Raw genomic sequence first — 21,018 nt, 5'->3', positions numbered from 1 at the left:
TAAAGGTAAAAGGCCGGAAAGAGCTCATAATACACATACGTAATATAGGAAGAGGGGGGGGAAAAAAAGAAAAAAAAAGAAAAAAAAAAGAGACAATCAGAAGGAGGTAAAACAAAATTGACGCTATTATCATTATGTTTTCGTGATTTACACTTTCAATGTACAAAAGGTTCCTCATATATTTCCCTCATCATTTATCATTTCCAAGGTACTCCCAAGTGATGAAAACGTCGCAGGGGAGTAATCGTCAGATCAGCTACCCATCCATTTCATGTACCTCGTGTGAGATCAAAAAAAAAAAAAAAAAAAAAAAAAAAAAAAAAAACAGATACACACGGAGAGAAAATACACGAACAAGAAACGAAATATAAAACATTCACTGTCTAGCAATAATGGACACCCTCTATTTTTACAAACATGATCATATCACTTCATCCTTTAGAAATGCTGCAAGAAATAAAAAAGCAAATAAATTCATTTATTTGAATACAACGTGGGGACCTTCAATTAGGTTTACCTCTCCAATGCGGCCACCAAATGTCACTTGTGGGTAACAGGTACGAGCTGCGTTCCACTGCGGTATACGACCATCATCAAGTTGCCTTCCTTTTTGATCATGAATAGAAAGTTTTGCATGACCTACACTTGGATTTAAAGTAACTCGAAGAGTAAATGTATGTCTAGTATTACCGCATGTCACCAACCAAAGATGGCTAAGATCAGGTATTTGACCTTCACACCAAGATTGAGGGCTGCTACCCACACCTACTCCAATACCCACCCATTCACCTGGATCATTTACCTTTAGTGTCCACTGAAGGTATTTAGGTTTTGTTCGACTGCTCCGTACATCATCTTCTTCTTTCAACATCTCATTAATGGATACATCTAGAAGACAAGTTCCACGACACCCAGGAAGAGCTATCCATTCACCACTATCCCTTATTCTAGAGAAAGTCCCACCCTCCTCTGGCATATAGTTTGTACTCACATTACGTGGTATAAGAGGCATAGACTGTCTTAGGGATAGCGCACGTGATCCATCAGAACGTATTGAATTACTATTCGAACGAAGTAAACTTTTTCGTCGATGATTACTTTCCCTCATGCTTCGTGATGATGATTGATTCCTTGACGAAATAATTCCCACTCTTTTTTGTCTTTGATCCGCCTTATCATGCCGCTTGTGAAGTTCATGATAATGATGATGATGATTATTATGATGATTTTTTCCTTGTTGTAAATCTTCTTCTTGAATTTCATCATCTTTACTTCTAATACCAAATGGGGAACGTGGTCGATTAATATTTACTTTCGAAATCGTAGGAGATAACTGCTGTATGTCTGACATGGCAGTTTCTAAATTTGGTGTTAACTCATTCGTTAATACAGGTATTTTAAGTGACTCTATCGAAAAAGAATTTGGAAACTCATCTGATGCATATAACGCATTTGCTACAGTAGCGATTTGCATAGAATATAATGGCTTAGTACTTTCTGTACGTAAATGATCAATTCCTGCTTTAAGTAAACGAATTTTTTCATCCGCCATAAGAATTTCCTTTGCAACAGTACTTAGTGCAAAACCAAAGGTAGCATCACACTGTTCTAGATATTCTTCTCGTTTAGATTTTATAGCAGCTAAAAGCATATCAAATTGTTGATTAACAGCATCTTTTTTATGTTTCGCTATTGAAACAATTCGCTTATGTTGACTTACCCATTGTACAGCAGTTTTTTCTCCTTGTTGTAGTTGTCGAGTAAGTGTTTCTGTTATACGACGACGAGAATCTCCATTAAGTACATCAGGAATAACAACAAGCTCAGAAGTATTTGCACCATTCTTTGATACACAAAGAGCACAAAGAAGTTCTTTGGTGTAACGATCAAATAATTGAAGTTCTTTGTGATGTACAGGACATTGAGGTTCCGATTCTGGTACAGTATAAGGAATCCATCGTACAGTTAACATCGCTATTGGAAGTGCATACTTTTGCGGCTCTCTAAACACTATGGCAGATTTTTCCAATACAAAACAACTATTTGCAGTTGTATTTGTTTCCATAATATGTTTAGCTTCAAGTTCTGTATCAGCAAAAAGCATATTACCTGGTGCAGCTTCATAAAGAACTATAGGTGTATCTAAACTACCAGGGGATTCGTTATCGCTAACTGGTGAACCATCTGATATTTTTAGACGTAACTGAGGGTAGAAAAACTGATTCGGTAATACACCCTTTGTGGCAACATAAATAGTATTATGCTCTTTAATTCCAGGTACACGTTCGGGATCGCTTTTTACTAATCGAATTCGATGTATTTTAGTAACTTTACCATAGAATTGTTGTGGACATAAAATTGACAAAAACTGCTCCGCGACACGACTACGAACACTAGATGAAAGTTTGGAATCTGAGACTGCAGTTAATACCTCTTCCTCAGAATGTTCTTCTGGAAGCACTAACGGTATAGAAGAAAAATCATCTTCATTCTTACGAGACAATGTCTTATCCAAGCGAAGTGGTGTGAGAGAAGATCTAGCCTCAGAGACATCTTTTTTATCCTCCTTCTTGATTTGTTGTTCCTTAGGTGTTCTTACGTATTCTTCTTTCGAAGGGGTAGGAATAGATGATGTACGATGTTGTTTGGTGTGTCGTACATCAATATGATCGTCTTCCTTTGTAATTGATTTTCTTCTCTCAGTTTGGGATGTCCCAGCAGATGCCACACCATGGGTAAATTCCCTTGATTGAGATGATCTTCGAGAAGATTGTAGTGAACTACGGTTTCCTTGAGGTTTTGCTGTTACACTATCTCGTGCCCCAATGGTCTCAAAAGTGTTTCTTGATTCTTCTGCATGAAATTGTAATGAGGACGCATTAGATGCTGAACGACTAAATTTTCGCATTATATGATTATCTTTTTTTGCTTGAGGCAGATCATCAACAGAGTCAGGTTCAATAACAAATTTCAATTCATTATCACTATCGCTATCATTTCTTGGAGTAGACGGCACTACTACAATATCATCATTTCTTTTTATTGATACTCCTGGTACTTGTAATTGGTGATCTTCACCATCTACATTTTCTCCAAGAGAATTACTATTATGTTGTTTCTCTTGATGTCCACTACTAATATTTGCAACAAGGCTTGAATGCCTTCGTGAACCTGAACGAGACAACGATTGTTTCTCTTGCTCATGTAGCAATAGAGGCGGTGATGGTGGTGACAGCAAACCATGCCCTTCCTCTGTGAATTTAGGATGAAAAAATTTAGGCGATACTTTTCTTGGAGGCAAACGTGGTGGTGCGATAGTAGGTGATTTTGCTCCTGGGATTATTTTGAGTGGTATTTGCTGGGGGGAATGCATCATCTGCTTTGGAGAAACTCCAGGAGGTGGTCCCATCTTCTTCATAAGACCAGGTGGAGGTGGTCCTTTTATAAGCTTTGCTCCAGGAGGTACAGGGCCTTTCATCAACTTTACACCAGGTGGAAGAGCACCCCCATGTATAAGCTTTGCTCCGGGCGGTAACGGACCCTTAACCATCTGCGGATGGAGTGGTGCTGTCTTTGCCATGGGAGAAGGCACTACCATTTTGTGTGGACCCGCATGAACTGTCGCCATCCCCTCCAGTGACTGTGATGTGCTCCCACGCGGTGTCAGTGGGAAGGCGCGGGGCGGCACGACGGCGGCGTGGGCGACCGGAAGGACCGCGTGGCTGCCGGCGAGGGAGGAGGGCCCGGAGATCCCCTCATGCGGGACGAGGGCCGGGGCGGGGTGGGGGGTCTGAGTGGGCGATAGGGCGAGGGGCGGGGAGGGGGAGGACGTCTTGGAGGCCGCGGGCGGCTGTTCGCCGTCACCCAGCGGTGGGTCCTTCGGGGACTTGGCGGTCTCCGTCGCCGCGGCATTGGGTTTGTCCTTCTGTTTCTTGCGGGAGAAGATGGACTTCATGTCGGCTTCTTCTCTATTGGGGTCGCCATCACAAGGAATACGACGAATAACAAAAAAGAAAAAGAAAGAAAAAAAAAAATAATAAAAAAATAATAATAATAATAATAATAATAATAATAATATCGCATTCCATCTCTTTCCCCATATACAGGGAGAGAGAGAGAGAGAGAGAGAGAGAAAGAAAAGGAGAAATGACAAGAGAACAGGGTGAATGAACAGTGAGGGTGAGGAAAGGAAACCCAAGAATCATCTCATAAAGAGGGCAGTACAGTTATTGTATGAGTGTTCATGTGATAAGGTGCAATACTTAATTGCAAAAAGCAAGAATTTATTCTTTCTCTTCAAGAATAGGTTCTTCTTCAAATGTGCTAATACCATCAATATGGGCCAACTGTTCTTGCAAAAGGTTTTGAACAGTAGATGCTGTTTTTGCCTGTTGAATTGTCTCAGACATTCTACCCATAGCCGCAATGTGCTTTGAGAATGGAGTCTGTTCTTGAACAGCGCATGCTCTTGCACTCTCACTCCAAGCACAGTGTTCCGTCAAGTGTGTTAAGTGAAGTTGATGAAGGTTTTCATCAGCTGCTGCTCCAATAAGTAACGGCATAGAGCGACGACCATTAACTCGCATAAACTCCTCACGAATAAAATTATAATCTAATTTTTCTTTGGTTACCTGTGTTGCAGCCCATAACGTCCCATGGCACCGCATCAACTGATGGAACATTGTACCCTGTGCGAGTCGTCTAGCATAAATATCGTTCATCCTAGGTTTCTAATATCACTTTATTCTAAAACAGAAAGAAATAAAATGAAAAGGAAATAAATATATAATACTCACATATCTTCTACTTGTTTACTCAATTGATAAAGGGCTACAAAAACAGAAACATCGACACATACATACATACAACAGAAAGGAAAAAAAAGCCCCAAAAATATATATGCATATCAGAATGAGACGAAATAAATACAATATAAGAAGTTTTGAAAAATAAGGACACAAACACAAAGTGAGAAAGGAGTAAAAAAAAAAAAAAAAGGATGCTAAACATCCTTTTTTTCTTTCTTGGACACAGAATTATCTAAAAGACCAAGGTTATCTAACTTTTTTACACCAATGTAAGCAAATCCAGCGGCACGAAGTTCTTCTTCTGTAGCTTTCTCATCTCTCGCATAGTCAGGAACAGGAGAAACTGTGGTGCTCCCTGTCAGCTTGGGTGTGTCCTTTTGCATATACGCTAAGGTGTGCATTTCCCAGTAAAAAATACCAAAAAATATAATTGCAGATATCCTAAACAATGTCCAACTCCAGTTTCTGTTATACCCCCAGAAATCAAAGAATGGCAAACTCTCACGCGACTCAAACCGCGGGTCTTGCCAGTGTGGTTTCTCGGGATCAATGTGTTTTAGATCATTCATATCATAGAGACTCGGGTCTACCATGTGACGTGCCACGGATGCAGTGTCAACATATGGCTTTGGTGGAATGGGCGTTTTTTTCTTCTTTCCACGTCGAGTGAGTACCCTAAGGAGCCACTTCATATCAGAATCCACATCTAGAAGAATAGTTGATAAGAGAAAAAAGAAAAAGAAATAGAAATGAATGTAATACACACGCACACACTCAGAGAGGTATAGCAAAATAAGAAAAAAAAATCACCACAGAAGATACGCGAAAAAAAAAAATAAATAATAATCAATATCTTTTTCTTTTTCTTTTTTTTTGTATTAACTGACACCTTCGGTTAATTATTCTTTTCCTTTTTTTTTTGTCGTCTCCTTTCATTTCTTAATCTCATGTTTTCCATATACCCGACTCAAATAAGAACGACAACAATAACAAGAAAAAAAAAAAGAAAAAAAAAAACGCTAGTCGTTTTATTCTTTATCTTTAATAGAGCGTAGAACCTGGATGCTGTTTTCAATAACCCGTTATTACAACCACGCCATCCACCACACATACATCTCCGAAAGATTTTCAAGTGAGGAAGAGTGACTGATAAGGCGAGAGACTTGACCCTCGCAGCCGAGTGCCAACGTATCCTTCTCGTGGTTTCTGGTGTATAAATCGAGAAAGCCATCGAGCCGCCGTGATACGCGATCAATGAGTCGCTTTGGATCAAAGTTACTCTGCCGATTAGATGACTGCCGCGTCCACTCAACCAGTGGATCATGCAGTAAAGTTTCCACAATACTCATCACAGCTGTTTTGTTCTTCATTTGGCATCGCAGGGCCACTTGACAGCAAGCGCGGAAAGGACCATCAACCCCCAATACACCCATCCCATCCACAACGTTTTGTGTGAGGCGAAACCGAACCCTTTCCGGTACTTCCAGCAACTCACCCTTGTCAAACATGCAAGCAAAGTCTACGTGCATTAATTCCCCTCTTCGCAAATCCAACATTAAGTTTTCACCATGTCGATCACCAAGACCAACAATATGACCTGCAATACTCCACAGTGCAGTGGCCTGAGTGTAAATGGCACGAGCCTGATACCATTCTTGATGACTAAAAAAACTACTGTGAAACCAGTTATGCAAAACAGGTCGTGTTCTAGGAAGAATATACTTCTCAAACATATCCCACTTACTGAGAGTACCGCTGTCTACCTTGGCTTTCCACGCCTTTACTTGTGAGATACGAACACCCGTACCATCCATCACGTAGCATCCCTCCACAACTTTGCGAAAGGGGCTAAGGTTATTGACCCACTCAATAATGGCGCAGTCATCAGAAAGGGCAGCAACTGAATAACGACGCAATGAAAATCGTTTACGCCGCGCTTCTGGATCACTAAGGAAAAAAGTATTCATTAATGATGCAATTTCCATCATACGCATATCTTTACGAGGTTCATCACGTGATTTACAAAGAAAAGAGACTTGTTTGCCTTCATTACTTATTACAACAATACGTTTCGGTTTTTGTAGTGAACTCATAATATCAACACGACTTCCAAAGCTATGAAATGTTGCAGTACCAATAAAAACTTCTTTGCTATTTGATACTCCAATGGCATTTGGTGATAAATTTACCATTATTGGTAAAATAATTCCCGCCTTAGGTAACATTTCCTGGATATTTTGAATAAAAGGCTGTCCATCAAGTGATGCAGATGGTGAAGATCGACCACCAAGTAACGTAGTAGCAGAGCAGTTACAAAGTTCAATTAGAGATTTAAATAATGCAGACATATTACTCACAAGAGTCTTCTGTGCTGGTACACGCTTTACAAACTGAGCAACTATTTCTTGACGTGCCACTTCACTACGGTTAGCAAGTCTACTAAAAACAATAGGAAGCACCTGCCATAGGCATTGCTGAGGAAAAGTTATCATAAGATCCACCACTGTCTTTGTGATGATACCAACCACATTATTATTACCATTTCCCAAACGAGACAATAGTTGCGGTAAAGCTGTTATGAGAAATGCCGCAGGTAACTTGCTGTTATTATCTAGTAGATAACGTTCCATCATATGGTTTATCTTTCGCAATACTGAAGTAGGAAGCATTGAACTCATACTTGAATCAGAAGCCAAACTAGAAAGTTGTGCAGAGCAGTTTAACCATAAAGTAAGCATACGAGGAAGTGAGACTATAACTGTCTTTCCTCCCAACTGCATCGCCATTCCAAAATGGTCAAGTGCCCGTAATACATAAGACTCAATATTCTCTACTTTCTTTTTATTTTCCATTTCATCGGATAATTTCCCTGTTATTGTAACGGAATCGAGTGCAGAATTCTGTACAGAGCGATATAGAGAATCGTAAAATAGTGCAAGATAATGATGAGCCATTTCTGAGGCATTCATTTTTAAGGCAGATTCATATCCTGCAATTACCTCTTGAGAAGTTTGGTAACCAAATTCTTGTTTCCACCTCGTAACAAGGACACGAAGTTTAGCTCTAGTAGTTACTGGAACATCCGTATTGTTGGTGACATCTTCTGCAAACTCTATAGCTTGTTCTGGCATATTCATTTCATGTAGTAATTTCGCCAATGTCGTATAGTATGATGGGTCCACAAACCCATCATCTAAATAAGCCTGTTTTGCCACACTTAAAGCGGTTTCTAAGAATCCTTCATTTCGTAATAGTTTTGCATAATGCATCCATGTCTTTGTAACTACTTCTTTCATATTAAAGGCCCTAAAAATGGAACGCTGAAGAGATACTAATAACTCTTGTGCTTCCAGTGTCGTATCCGTAAATCGAGCACGTTCTTGTAGAATAGATCCAAACTCTTGTAACTGCTTAGAGTTCTTAGTGATAATACACTTGTACGAATCGAGTTCTCCATCTTGATCTCTTGAAGCCACTCGCACATCTGTAATAAATTTCGCAGCAGTTTCAATATCTGTTAGGGCGTGAAGAAAGACAACATGTGGATAAACCTGTGCATAACTCTCACGACACGCTGCACGTACAACAGGAGCTATTCTCTGCCGTTGAGAGGAGCAAGCAGAGAAAACATCCTGCAAGGTACCTTTCATATCAAGTAGATTCGTGAAAGAAAGCATAGGGAGAGCGAGACTAACAGGAAGATCTTTGTGTGATTGCACATTATCCCATTCAGCAAGACGCCATGCCGCTTCATTCGCGTAGTTCTGCAATGCAGCGAGTTCTTCTGGTCGGCATAACTCACATCGCGTACAAGTCACATTAGAGGAGGGAGAGTAATGTGTGAGAAGTGCCTGACTGTAACGAGACATGAGATGTAATTGTCCAAGTTGCTGCATACATCTCAAGGCTGTAAATTGATGCGAACAACTGTTAGGACTCCGCTGTAGAACCAATTCGCATGATTGAAGAGCTAAACTCCATTCACCATTATTTTCATGCGAGAATGCCGTATCTTCTGGCTGATGTTCACATGTACGGTGAAGACTTCGAGATGAATCTCTATCTCCCAAAGCGGCAAATATACTTTGAAGTGAGACATTGTTTTGAATAATATCAAACACACTTGGTAAATAACGTTGACTTTCAATACATCGCAGAGCTCGAATATTACTTCTAATAGCTACAGCTACCTTTACTTTAGTCGTCCATTCTAATCGAGTAAAAAATTGTCTACAAACTTCCACAATACGTCGTATTTCAGCTTCATCCGCCTTTGTTCTGTTAAGTGAAACAAGACGATGCGTGACACGAAGTAAGAAGGAACTTAAAAATTCAATATGTTCTAGAATACAAAACACTTGTTGTAAGTGTTCCTCAATCCCAACTGCGGATATCGCTGGTGTTGCAACTTCCATCATAAGACTCTGTGAGTGAAGAGAAAAGGTCTTTTCATTCTCACGCACGGATACCATACAAGCCGCACTAAACAAGACGTTAATCTCTGTGACGACGGCATTCACATTATCGATATTGCCTTCCAAGAGGAGGTTAAGGATAATATGAGGCATAAGAAAATAAATAAGTGCATGATCACTCTTTGCCATATTACGTAAGGATCCTACCATATCTCCAAAAACACCATTACAACGTTCAAGAAGATCACAGAACCAATCTTTTAACCAATCAGAAAAACTCATCCCTGTAGTATACACAGGACTACGTGGTTCTTTTTTTCGAAACACATTAGCACCATATTTGGTATTCGCATAACTATATAGCATTTGTTTACAAGTGGGTTCCATATTTAACCACCATGTGTATTCCTCTAGTTCTTTTTCAAGAAGTAATTCCTTCTCATCAAGTCTACCATAACCTCTCAAACTTCGTTCAGCGTTGGCACAGACACGAAGTAACTCTTGAACAGCAAAAGCAGCGCGATCATGCATAGTAGGATCTGCTGTATTTGCAAGGGCTCGTAAACAATGTACACTCAGTAGTTTCTGAGCTAAAATACGCCAATCGAGTACATCTTCTGGTAAAAACATCTCATTCTTCGAATATGGGAAAGAATCATCCTTTGGTGTAAGTGTGACGTGATCTTGCTCCAATGCCTTACGCTCTGTAGATATCACCACAGCATGAGAGTCTGCAATAGCCCCAATCATACCCACACACGCCAAGGCATACTGCACATACTCTTGTCTAAGCTCACAGGCACAGTTAAGTAATGCTGTAACGAGTTGTGGATTAGAAACAGCAGCACGAGTCATTTCCATTCTCCCCGTACTATCCGTTGTGGAGAGATATTGAAAAAGAGCTCGAATAAATATTTCTTTACACTTTGTTGAGCTTGACTGCATCACCGAGAGGAATCCAGCCGCAACGATGGAGACATCATCACTCTCTTTACCTGTTGCACTCACCATCACAGATCCGGCTTCTACAATTGTATGCAGTTCACCACTTTTCAAACGACGAATAAGCAAACTAGTGTGTCCCATTACTTTAAAACACAATTTCCAGAAAGGTTCCTTTGAAGAACTATTGTACACCACTCGTATAGCTGCTTCTAATAGTGGTAGTGTGGCACCCCCACTACTCTCCGTCATGTGCTCCATACTTAACAGGTCCACAACAATAACAGGGGAGTGTTCTCTGAGGTACTCGGCGGCGCAGTTCGTGACGAGATCCCGCCATACTTCACACACCGCTTCAACCAATTTCGGTTGTGTACTGCAGTGTTCTAAAATAGCAGACAACTTTGGTGCGATGAGAGTGGCATGATTACCAAGGAATCGTATCAATAATGTTAAACTGTATAACCATCGTCGTACCGTACAAAAAGAGGGAGAGTTTCCTTCATGTAAGATATCATTCTGAATACCAACAAAATTAGCCACCTTATCAAGGAAAGAAAAGACATGATTGGTTAAGGTTTGTGGAATTTCATTAGATCTCCCTTGTGATGACTTCTTTGTCTGCCAAATATCTTCTAGGGTTTTGCAGCGACCAATGTGAAGTACCATCCCCACAGCAATCTCAAGATCCGCAAATGCACTAATGTTATTATTCTTATTACTGTAGCTTGTAGTTCGCTCTATCGCATGTAACTGACGACCACCCTCAAGATACATGATAAACGCAATAAGTGGACCTTGCGAAACATGGAGAAAGTTAAGTAAATCCATTGGTGGTATATGAAAAAGAGGAAATAGTTTTTGCGCTTTTGCCTCTTGAACCTCACGTGGAGACTTGGCGTCATTATACAATATATATGCTAATACCCCTAAAAGATCAGAATCTTCAAATCGACCTCCATCTATTAAAGCTTGAATACGCTGCAATCTTATTTCCCAGTCTTCAGCAAGCAGAACGGGTGGAAGCAAAACGTTAAGACTTCTACCAATAACAACCTTCACACTACGTTCTTCACGATTGCAAATAGCTTTAAAGAAAGATGTGAATATTATATCACTACTGGACCAGCATAAATCCTCCACAGACCAAGACATATGACCCATGATTGCATGAGCTACTTCCAATGCCGCAAACTTGGAAGATAACGTCGTCGTGTTCTTATCCCAAATAGTAATACAGAGATTAAGTAAAATACTAGATATCGTACCACTACACTCCTGTTGTGGTGAGAAGATATGATAGAGTGGAATATCATCTACACCGGTAGAATTTATATTGTGTCCAACCCCTTGTTGTATAACACTCTCATATTCTCCACTAAAGGCTGCTTGCAAGGACTCCAGATGAAGTGGCAATCTTTCATCATTTTCTTCTCCACATTTTAATAACTTTTCAGAGAAGAGAGGAGTACTATCATCATCACCTCTACGTGTAAACATCAGGCGTAAGCATAAGGCAGCGTAACCACATCGGATAACACTTGAATGATGACAGGAGGCATGAGAAAAGACTAGTTCTTCCATGGTATCCCATTTTACATGAGAATAACCTACACAGAGAGACACAACTGCAAGTAGTGTTTCCCCAAGTGTATCATTTTCATTAAAAGTTATCGAAAGAAATAATTGTCGTGCTGCCCATCCAACGGTTTCCACTGCAGTACTAATACCACGCAATACCAACTCTGCACCATCTGTAACTCCATCTTCATTCATTGAACAGTGACGCTGCGGAGGCTCTTTTTTTTTCGCTGGTGTAATGACAAGAACATCATCTCCCATAACTCCAACATCTAAGGAACGTTCCGCTTCCTCACTTTCTTCTTCGTCCACGAGAAAGACTTCTGTTTGTTGTGCTGCTTTGTTCTTGTTGTTGCTGCTGCTGCTGCTTTTGTTAATTTGACTAGAATGTGTAGAACGCACTTGTTCTGCAAAACCAATTGCTATCGTTAGAATATCCAGTATTTGCTCCCAAAACAATGATAATGCATTCATACAAATCCCTTCACTCGTACTTGAAATACATGGAAGGAATGAAGATAAAGACTCAAGAAGACTACTAATTTCTCCCAGTGCATCCATCATGATAGTATTACTCTTCCCCTTTGAAGTATCCTGTTTAAGTTGTGATATGGATGGAACGCTCACATCACGCTTACAGTGCTGCGCAATACGTTCTCTAAACCCACGCAGTACACCAATGGTACGCCATAACGATGTAATATCTTTAGTAGAACTAAAAGAACAAGAAGCAACGACTACTTCTTTAATAAGAATAAACGCATTATTGCTCAATGGTAACCTTCTCACCATCTCTGCGTAGAGAATTGAAATACTCAAAGGTGTATTTGTAGGGCATAAGACTTTACTACTCGTCAGCAAATCCTTTAGAAAGTCCAATGTCACTTGCTCTACAAGAGATGATTCATTTAAGCGAAAGAAAATCACAACTGCATCTAATACAACATCATTCCCCGTATTTAATAGTTCTAAACAAGCCTTCTGAAGTGTATTCACATTTGATGTTAATGACTCACGGAATACAAGAGAAGCATTCGCCGCAGCCAATAGTTTCTTCCCGGTTGAACTCTCAGGATCACTATCCACGCAGGCAAGATATTCTGTAATAAATGGTGTTATCAGAGTATGAGGGATGAGTTCTAGAAATTGATTCAATAAAACAACCCGAGGAGACATGTCCGTAAACCACAACTCGAGAGGAACAACCCGTGCATTCAGAAATGCCTCCATTATATCCACACCGAATTCACAGAAAGTTTGTTCAATGATTTTATCTACTCCACTCTTATGTGAGACCGCCTCTCGAAGTATTTCAAGAAATAAAGTAGCTAGTTCAATAGAGTCTCGGCTGGCCTTTCTAATAGAATGCACGATGAGCGCAAAAACTATATCGACTGGCATCTTTATTTCCAAAAAGAGAATATCTAACCACTTCGATGCCTGAACATGAGGTTCCTTTGTCTCTGAATGTACAAACCTTTCACTGTACTTATTTCGAACCGTAATCATTGAAGCATCATTGTCATCCTTTTTGTCTGTTAACCAGCGGAGAAGCTTCAGCTCCCATTCGAACTGTGGACTATTATTATTATTATTATTATTATTATTACTATTATTATTATTATTATTTATCATTTGTACAGAGTGAAACAAGTGTTGGGTCAATGTGTAGAGAAGCATAGGGCCATGAAGTACCTTCACGAGGAGTCCATTTACCAACATGGATTGCAATAACGATCCCGCAGTATCATAAAGCATCAGCGATAAATCAGAATCCACCTCATCTTGTGCTTGTCCACTAGAAGTTCTCTCAAGGGTAAGCGGACTGCCAGTACCTAATCGTGATACGAAACTCTCATGTAAATCTACTGAAAGTAAACCACAGGCTAAACGAATCAGAATACCTCTTTCCCGCAATGTTAACTGCAATGAGGTGTTTTGAAAAAACAACGAACTCATAATACTGCAGAATCCAGATGCAACAGAAACAGCCTCGTATGATGTCTCGGCAATGATGGTAGTTCTAAACAAATTTTGCCCATCACATGGCACGGCAATAGTCTCTGGTGGATTGGGAATTACAATGGTACAGTGTCCTTGTGAAGATTGACGGTTTGGTGTTGCTGAAAAGATAAATACACCCATGGTCTCATCTTGTAAGAGTACGTCAAGAAGTTGTTTAAATAACAACGGATAACGGTAACAAAGCAAAAAAAACATGTGACTGATTTTCTTAAACTTCTTCTCATCGGTTGGGGCAGACCATGATGGTGCTCCTATTACAGGTAATAGAGAAAGGACAGTCAACACACAGTGTAAAAGGACACCGGGAACAACAACTGATATACTGGCAACAATAACGTAAAGTCGAAGGGCTGACCAAACGTACTTTAGCACTCGCCGTGGATTTACTTGAGATAATTTCTTCATTTCTTCTGGTACCTCCAAACTATTAGACGAAAGTGCGGCAAGCACATAAGGCCGTAGTTCAAGAACAAGACTCCATATCTTGGTTTGGCAATCTAAGGAAATGTCATTAGAAGAGGCCATGATTTCAGTTTGAATAACGTTTACACGATCTCCAAAAGCTTTTAAAGCATCTCGAAGTGGTATGGAGTCTTCTTCCATAGAATCTCTTGGCCGTTTCACACCAAATGGAAGCATAGAGACCTCATCACGTTTGTGCTTCTCCTGTCCTCTCGTTGCGTTCACATCCCCTTGATTCATTCAATTATCTATAGATTTTATTTTATTTTTCCTCGCAACCTCAATCAAGTATTAGAAAAAAATTTATTTCGTGTATCTTTTAAATACTATCTTAAGGAAGCCAAAAGAACTATATCACTTTGTCGTTGTCTTTCTACAACCTGGTCCAACTGTTCATCAGAAGACTTAAAAGAAAGCAATAGAGCAAAAGTAAACATGGAAACCAAAAAAAAAAAAAAAATGGTTCACACTTACAAAAATAAAAAAGACTCTCCCCAAGTGGGTTTTTTTCTTTTCTTTTTTTTTTTTTGCAACTTAACAAAAAGAAATTATTCTACAGACAGAGAGTGAGAGACGAACACAATTTATTCAGGAAGATAGTAGAACCTCAAGTTTTTCTATCACTGAGTTGTTTTCTTCTTCAAGAGAATCAACTTGTTTAATCACTTCAATTTGCCGTTTAATGGCTGTCTCAAGCGCATCTACAGGTAATGATGATGGTTGCGTTTCAACCTTATTTTTTTGAAGATCACTAAACATATCTACAATACTTTGACCCACTTCTTTCACTGATTGAACTTGGTCCAAATTAAGGTAGCCGTAATTACTAATTTTTTTAAATAATTCCGTCGAGTCATGCATGGCTACCGCTTTGTTACTAGCCTTTTCAGATGCATTTGAGATCCGCCTTGGTAAAGATTGTCTCTCAGCCATTTCAGGCCCAGACTCGGATGTGGTTGGCATTGTGGTGGTTATCTGATTTTCTCCTTGTTGTTGTTGCGGTGGTGGTTCCTGTTGTTCTTGTTGTTGTTGTTGTTGCGGTGGTGGGGACTGTAATCTTCTCGCCTTGTCCTGCTGTGCATACCCTACCGCTAATGCAAGACATCGAAGAAATGCATTCGTCTTTTCCGGTTCACTACCAGACACAATTTTCTTCACATTTACATCAATCTTCTGCCCTAGAAGAGAACCCACATATTTTACCAATGTTGTCAAATACTCAATCTTCTTCTCCTTGGTGTCTATACTAGCAGCATCTAATTGGTCTGGTCGAAAGATATGATCATATGCGGCAAAGCGTGTGTTGATGGAAGTGACAATATCTGCAATAAAACGAAATGGAGGTCTTTTAAGTAATTTTGGGGTGAGTTCCGGTCCATCTAATTGCAGCGGTGCAAAGGCCTCAATAGTAGGTGTCCAGAAATCAACTTCTTCGTCACCCATTTACCAGAACTCACTCCACTTACTATACAAATATAAATATAAATATGCAAATTCGTGTACTTCTTAATGATTCAGCCTAGCAATAAAAAAACAAAACAAAAAAAAACGAGAGGAAAGAAAAACGACCATAAATAAGGCAACAATACCATTAAATTAACTAAAGGAAAAAAAAAAAACCATCATCTCATAGAAAAAGGGTGCACCATGTGTCACACCTATTGGCAGAATATAGATTAGCTCGTTGCTGTTGTTGTTTTTCTTTTTTTTTTTTTTCTTCTTTCTTATTGCTCTTTCTTGTCAACTCGTGACTTCTTGTTCTTATCATCGTCCTCTCCTCGCTCTGTGATGCGTTCGTGTCCTGTCAACTTCTTGAACTCATCAATACGTCGCGTCTCATCCGGCATGCCGAGTACGGCGTTCAACGAGAAACGACTCTCCAGTCGTCGCTGTTGCGATTTTGGAAGGAGTCGGTTTACGGTTGCATTATGTGCTACCGGTACAAAGAGTGTACTTGCGCCAACACCAAGCATCTTGAGTCCAATATTCCGCAACGCGAGATGAGTATCATGATGTCTAGTAGATAACCAAGACTGAAACTCTGGGTTTTGTCGTTTTAAATAGGTCATTTCACGCAGTTTATTTACTATAGCAACTAATGTAAAGGGTGCATCTTTACCTAGCCAATTCTCTTGAATAGCATCAATAGTTGTATAATGTGGGTACAAACGATCTTCGACACCCATCCATCCTTTCATAGCATGTGCGAGACCAATATCGTCATCTGTGCGAACCTTTGCAGTGCGCATAAGCTGTGATGGGCGGTAAAACTCTTTCAAAGGACGTGCTAATAACCGTGTAATAGCCCGTAGACAAATAAAACTGAAAGCATGAGCAGAAAGTACGGTGGTGTACGTTCCCGGAGGGTCTTCAAAGTCCAGTGAATTGTACTCTGGATCCATCATTGCAGGGTGAAACCCCCATGTGCTCATTCCTTCATTGCTCATACTTTCTGTATACTCATCCTGCTCTGCCTTGCGTGCAAACTTATTATAAGTCTCAGCAGGACGAAAAGCAATTGTAATATCGGAAGTATATCGTGATACCTTACGAAAAGAAATATCACGTGTTGTTCCTACCGCATCATCAAATCTTATAGTTCGGTGTACATTAGCACGACCCAGACATGCCCCTATAGCTGCTAATAGATCTGTAAATCCCTCAGAGCAGGAAACATCATTGCGTGCAGACCATAATATATCTCTTGTACCTGTTTTTTTATCCGTAAAATAGAAACTGATAGTAAAAATCTCTTCTGGACGATGTTTATCCACGTCAATCGTACAATCAAAACACTCAATCTCTTCACCGAGTTCTCGCCAAGTAAGATGCTTCGGAGTTTTGTTAAATTTATGTTGAAACATCAACTTATGCTTCCAGGCTTCTTCTTCAGCGTACGGCACTACAGCATCCTCTGGTTGTGACAAAGTCTCAATAATCTCACTCTCTACTTCGTCTATGCGCCTAAAGTCAACCGTTGACTTTTGGGTATCCACCACTTCTTCCACCTTCCACAGACCAGTGGCACGAAGAGGTCCATAATCTGGCTCCATCGGTCCATCTGTCGGTTTCGCAGTTGTAGTAGTACTACCACCACTACTACTACTACTAACACTGCTACTGTTTTCATCGTGAAGTGCATTGCGCACATTATTGCGTGTGCCGTCCTTCTCCAAAGCGCCATGTACTAGGATGGGTACTTTGTGAGATGAGGTGGTGGGATATTTATTCTCACCTCTGCGTACTCCTTCAGGGCTGTCATTCTTATTATTATTATTATTACCACTATTGGTAGTTTGCACTCTAAGTTGAAACAGAGGAAGTGGATATCGAACGGGATTCACATGCTGCACAACACCACGCAAGGCACGCATATTGTAGCACACTTACACGCAAATACAACAGTTTATTTCTACCAAGCCAAACCCGTCTATGTTTGTTAGACGTGTATTTGTGTATATATGTCTGTGTGTGGTGCGTAAAGCACACTGCCGCTAAGGAAAATAAAAAAAAAAAAACAAGCATAAAAAGAAGAAGAGATATTATTTATTTTTTTTCTTTTGTCAAAGAGACAAGTCAATAATGATAAAAATCACATGGATCAAGTACATATTATATGTTTTTTTTTCCGCTCTTCTTTCTTTCTTTCTTTCTTTCAGAACTTGCACTCAGATATTGTTCGCCGTTCTTTCTTTCAATAATCCAAAAGCAATATGTAGAAGAAGAATATACATACTACCCAATAGCAGAAAAACTGTCATGGTATCTTCAGCTGCAATAGATCTTATGCTACTTCTTCAAATTTGTATACAGACTCATTTCATTTAAACGTAGCAGGAGGTCTAAGCGCCCCTCTACGAAAAACTGAACGGGAGCGCAGCCCCATTATTGCCAATGGGAATAGAATTCCACCGCAGACAAGAATAAGACCAATGATATACCCTAAAATTGAGAACTGGAGAAGTATTTCTGTCATTTTCAGTTCGCCTATCTACCGATGCGACTCAAAGAACCGGTAATAATGTAATGAAAAGCAAACAATAGTTAACCTATCAATGTTACCGAAAGCCAGACATACAACCAAAAAAAATAAAAATGAAAAAGAAAAAAAGAAAGAAAAAATATTATAGAGAACACACCTCCTTCAGGTGGTAGAGACAAAAAGGCAAAAAAAAGGAGCATCCTACAGAATGCCCCACCAAAGTACACATATATACAAGGTGTAAGGGTAGAGAAAAGAACAGAAAAGGGTTCTTATACGACTTTACTGAAATATATAAAAACAGGTAGAATAATGAACAGGTACACTATAAAACCAAACAAAGTGTGGCATCTTATTTCTTTCCCTGATCTTGTTGTAGTCTGTTCAGTAGTGATTCTACCCGTCCGCTCATAATGGGTTGACCTCTTCGAGTTTTCTGAGCATATAATGCATTGTTTACCTTCCTCTGTTGAATGCGATTAATCTTCATCTGCTCTCTCTCCTTTTTCGCTGCCTTTGCTTCTTCAATCTTTTCTTGCCGCTTCTTCTGGATTTCCTCAGCCTTTGTTAATGCATTGTAGTGTTTTTCCTTCTTCTGCAGAATCTCTGTCACTGTTTGTGCGGCGTATTTCCGCTTTAAGTTAAACTTTCTCTTCTTTTTCTCTGTGTTTGTAAGACTCTGATCATAGTCAACGCTCTGCAGCTTTTCGCCGAGTGCCCCTGCCGCCTCTTTCCGCACCGAGTCGTACTCCTCCAGCCGCTTTGAGTGAATGCCCTCCGCCTCGCAGAGTCGCCGGTACTCCTCCATGCGGTGCCGTTCCGCGTCTTTGCGGTCGCGGCCGAACTGCAGCAGTTCCGCGTGGACTTTCTGCCGGAATGCCGTTTGGCGCTCCGCCCGCAGCATGGGAGGCGGGCGCCGGGCCGCTGCTTGGCGATCGTCACTTCCCATACTTCTCTAATGGGCACAGACCAAAGGGAGGAAGAGAACCAGGAAGAGTGGTATTATTTACTGGAAGCATTAGAAGAGCCATAGTAATAATAATAATAATAATAATAATAATAATAATAATAATAATAAGATTAAATAAATATATACAATTTGCAGCCAGGAGAATTTTTTTTTAATAATAATAGTCGTAAAAAAAAAAAATATACAAAAATACAAAAACATATAATCAGAAAACACACCAAAGCAAAATTCCTCAGTCGTTATACGAACATAAAGAAGAGAACAATGCGAGAAAAAAAATCTGTAGTACAAATTTAATCCTCATGGGTATCGCAACGTTTCTTGAGAGCCATCTTTGCTTCCCGCACAAGTTCTTGTAAAAGAGCATGGGGTAATGCCTCTCTACGGTAAAAACCACCACTAGGAAAAAGCAGGTAGTGTTGCTCAGGAACAAGTTGGGCGAGTGAACGTATGGATTTACCATCTGGTTCATACAAAACACTCGGAGCAGGTTGACAACCTGTCATAACACCTGCCTTTTCAGTAAGTTGTTCCATGAAGCGGTAACTTCCATTCACAACTATACGTGTAGGTTTACATACTGAAGAGGCAAACGTTCCAAAACATGGCCATATATTAATCCAAAACGTTTGTTCTTTTTTAGAAGAAATTGGTGTAGTACGCCTTTTGGTGTCTACATGAGAACTTGACTTCCCCACTCTAAGATCAGCAAAAGAAAGTGTTGAAGATATTCCAGGAACACGTCGTTTCACCATATCATCCTTATTAGGAGATTTACTATCAACAAGATGATGTCTATCGTCATCGTGAACATAAATATTACTGAAACGTGAATCATTCAATGAGGAAACTATGACGGGACGAATTGGTGGGGAATATGATTCGTATGCCATCAGTCTATGGTACTCATCGTTTAACTTATATTTTTTACTTTCAATGGGGTAAGGAGACTGTAAGGGAATATATTTCACATCACTACGGAGACCTTCACATCCACCTCTCAAAAACTGTCCAGATTCATGGCGGTTATTGAAGTTTTCTCCTCTTTCAACAGCAACATGATCTTCACTTGAACTCTGCAATTTTCTATCTCGATCTTGAATACTCTTATATTCGTTGGTGTCAGCAGTTTTACTACTGCTTGAGGCAATTCTCTCTTGTTGTTGCCCCTGTAATTTGATGACTTCTTCAAGCATTAGTGAGCGCTCCCTTTGCAGTTTCTCTAATTCTTCTCGAGCAATCAGCTCATCATTTTTAAGGATTCTAGATATCTCATCAAATGAGTTTCGCATTTGCTGTAAATAAGGATAAATATCTCTAGACATTTCTAAATTTTCTACAAGGTATGACGCTTTTCGGAAACCACTAACTGAAAAAAAAAGAAAAAAAAAGTATACCCGAAAAAGCAAAAGAACCAATTTACTTATACCTCTTCAAATTAAAAAAAAAAAGAAAGAATGGAGAACAGAAAAATGACATAAACAACAGAAACGTTAACAAAAAACAAAACAATAGTAACAACAAGAGGGGAAAAAAGCACTAACAGACTCTCTGTAACTCGATATCATATTAGTATTATCCCTAATGCCGAAAAGTAATGGGATATAAATATCTTTCTTCATGTTCATCTGTGTACCTTCATCTTCATTCTCCCTCTATCTTTCTTTCTCTTTCAAACACAGATACTTGCTTACTTTTTTTGTGACTTTCTTCCACAATTTTTCCCGAAATAGGGATGCCTGCAGCAGAAACAATAAGAAAAAAAAAATACCTAATATAAATGCAATAACAGAATAAGACGCTACTATCCTGTGTAGTCACATTCCGTACGTT

At 39.7% G+C, this 21,018-nt stretch overlaps 8 protein-coding genes across 8 annotated transcripts; all 8 read right to left on the bottom strand.

Annotated features, from left to right (window-relative positions):
* Positions 1–478: 478 nt before the first annotated feature.
* TM35_000172100 (uncharacterized protein) lies at positions 479–3,955 on the bottom strand (the record flags this gene model as incomplete). The annotated part of the gene is made up of 1 exon (XM_029026289.1): positions 479–3,955. One exon carries the CDS (start codon positions 3,953–3,955, stop codon positions 479–481), a length of 3,477 nt encoding a protein of 1,158 aa, XP_028882404.1.
* A 328-nt stretch (positions 3,956–4,283) lies between these two features.
* On the bottom strand, positions 4,284–4,721 carry TM35_000172090 (uncharacterized protein; the record flags this gene model as incomplete). Its single annotated transcript, XM_029026288.1, has 1 exon — positions 4,284–4,721. The coding sequence occupies one exon, from the start codon at positions 4,719–4,721 to the stop codon at positions 4,284–4,286; it is 438 nt and encodes a 145-aa protein (XP_028882403.1).
* A 281-nt stretch (positions 4,722–5,002) lies between these two features.
* On the bottom strand, positions 5,003–5,500 carry TM35_000172080 (uncharacterized protein; the record flags this gene model as incomplete). The annotated part of the gene is made up of 1 exon (XM_029026287.1): positions 5,003–5,500. One exon carries the CDS (start codon positions 5,498–5,500, stop codon positions 5,003–5,005), a length of 498 nt encoding a protein of 165 aa, XP_028882402.1.
* Positions 5,501–5,893: 393 nt separating this feature from the next.
* Positions 5,894–14,473, bottom strand: TM35_000172070 (phosphatidylinositol 3-related kinase; the record flags this gene model as incomplete). The annotated part of the gene is made up of 1 exon (XM_029026286.1): positions 5,894–14,473. The coding sequence occupies one exon, from the start codon at positions 14,471–14,473 to the stop codon at positions 5,894–5,896; it is 8,580 nt and encodes a 2,859-aa protein (XP_028882401.1).
* Positions 14,474–14,821: 348 nt separating this feature from the next.
* TM35_000172060 (putative TRAF3-interacting protein 1-like) lies at positions 14,822–15,676 on the bottom strand (the record flags this gene model as incomplete). Its single annotated transcript, XM_029026285.1, has 1 exon — positions 14,822–15,676. The coding sequence occupies one exon, from the start codon at positions 15,674–15,676 to the stop codon at positions 14,822–14,824; it is 855 nt and encodes a 284-aa protein (XP_028882400.1).
* A 281-nt stretch (positions 15,677–15,957) lies between these two features.
* On the bottom strand, positions 15,958–17,607 carry TM35_000172050 (uncharacterized protein; the record flags this gene model as incomplete). The annotated part of the gene is made up of 1 exon (XM_029026284.1): positions 15,958–17,607. One exon carries the CDS (start codon positions 17,605–17,607, stop codon positions 15,958–15,960), a length of 1,650 nt encoding a protein of 549 aa, XP_028882399.1.
* A 960-nt stretch (positions 17,608–18,567) lies between these two features.
* On the bottom strand, positions 18,568–19,164 carry TM35_000172040 (uncharacterized protein; the record flags this gene model as incomplete). The annotated part of the gene is made up of 1 exon (XM_029026283.1): positions 18,568–19,164. One exon carries the CDS (start codon positions 19,162–19,164, stop codon positions 18,568–18,570), a length of 597 nt encoding a protein of 198 aa, XP_028882398.1.
* Positions 19,165–19,478: 314 nt separating this feature from the next.
* Positions 19,479–20,510, bottom strand: TM35_000172030 (uncharacterized protein; the record flags this gene model as incomplete). Its single annotated transcript, XM_029026282.1, has 1 exon — positions 19,479–20,510. One exon carries the CDS (start codon positions 20,508–20,510, stop codon positions 19,479–19,481), a length of 1,032 nt encoding a protein of 343 aa, XP_028882397.1.
* Between the last annotated feature and the right edge of the window lie 508 nt (positions 20,511–21,018).

The sequence above is a fragment of the Trypanosoma theileri genome (assembly GCF_002087225.1).
Source record: "Trypanosoma theileri isolate Edinburgh chromosome Unknown TM35_Tth_17_V1, whole genome shotgun sequence".
Classification (NCBI taxonomy): domain Eukaryota; phylum Euglenozoa; class Kinetoplastea; order Trypanosomatida; family Trypanosomatidae; genus Trypanosoma; species Trypanosoma theileri.
This window is presented reverse-complemented; position numbering and strand designations above follow the sequence as displayed.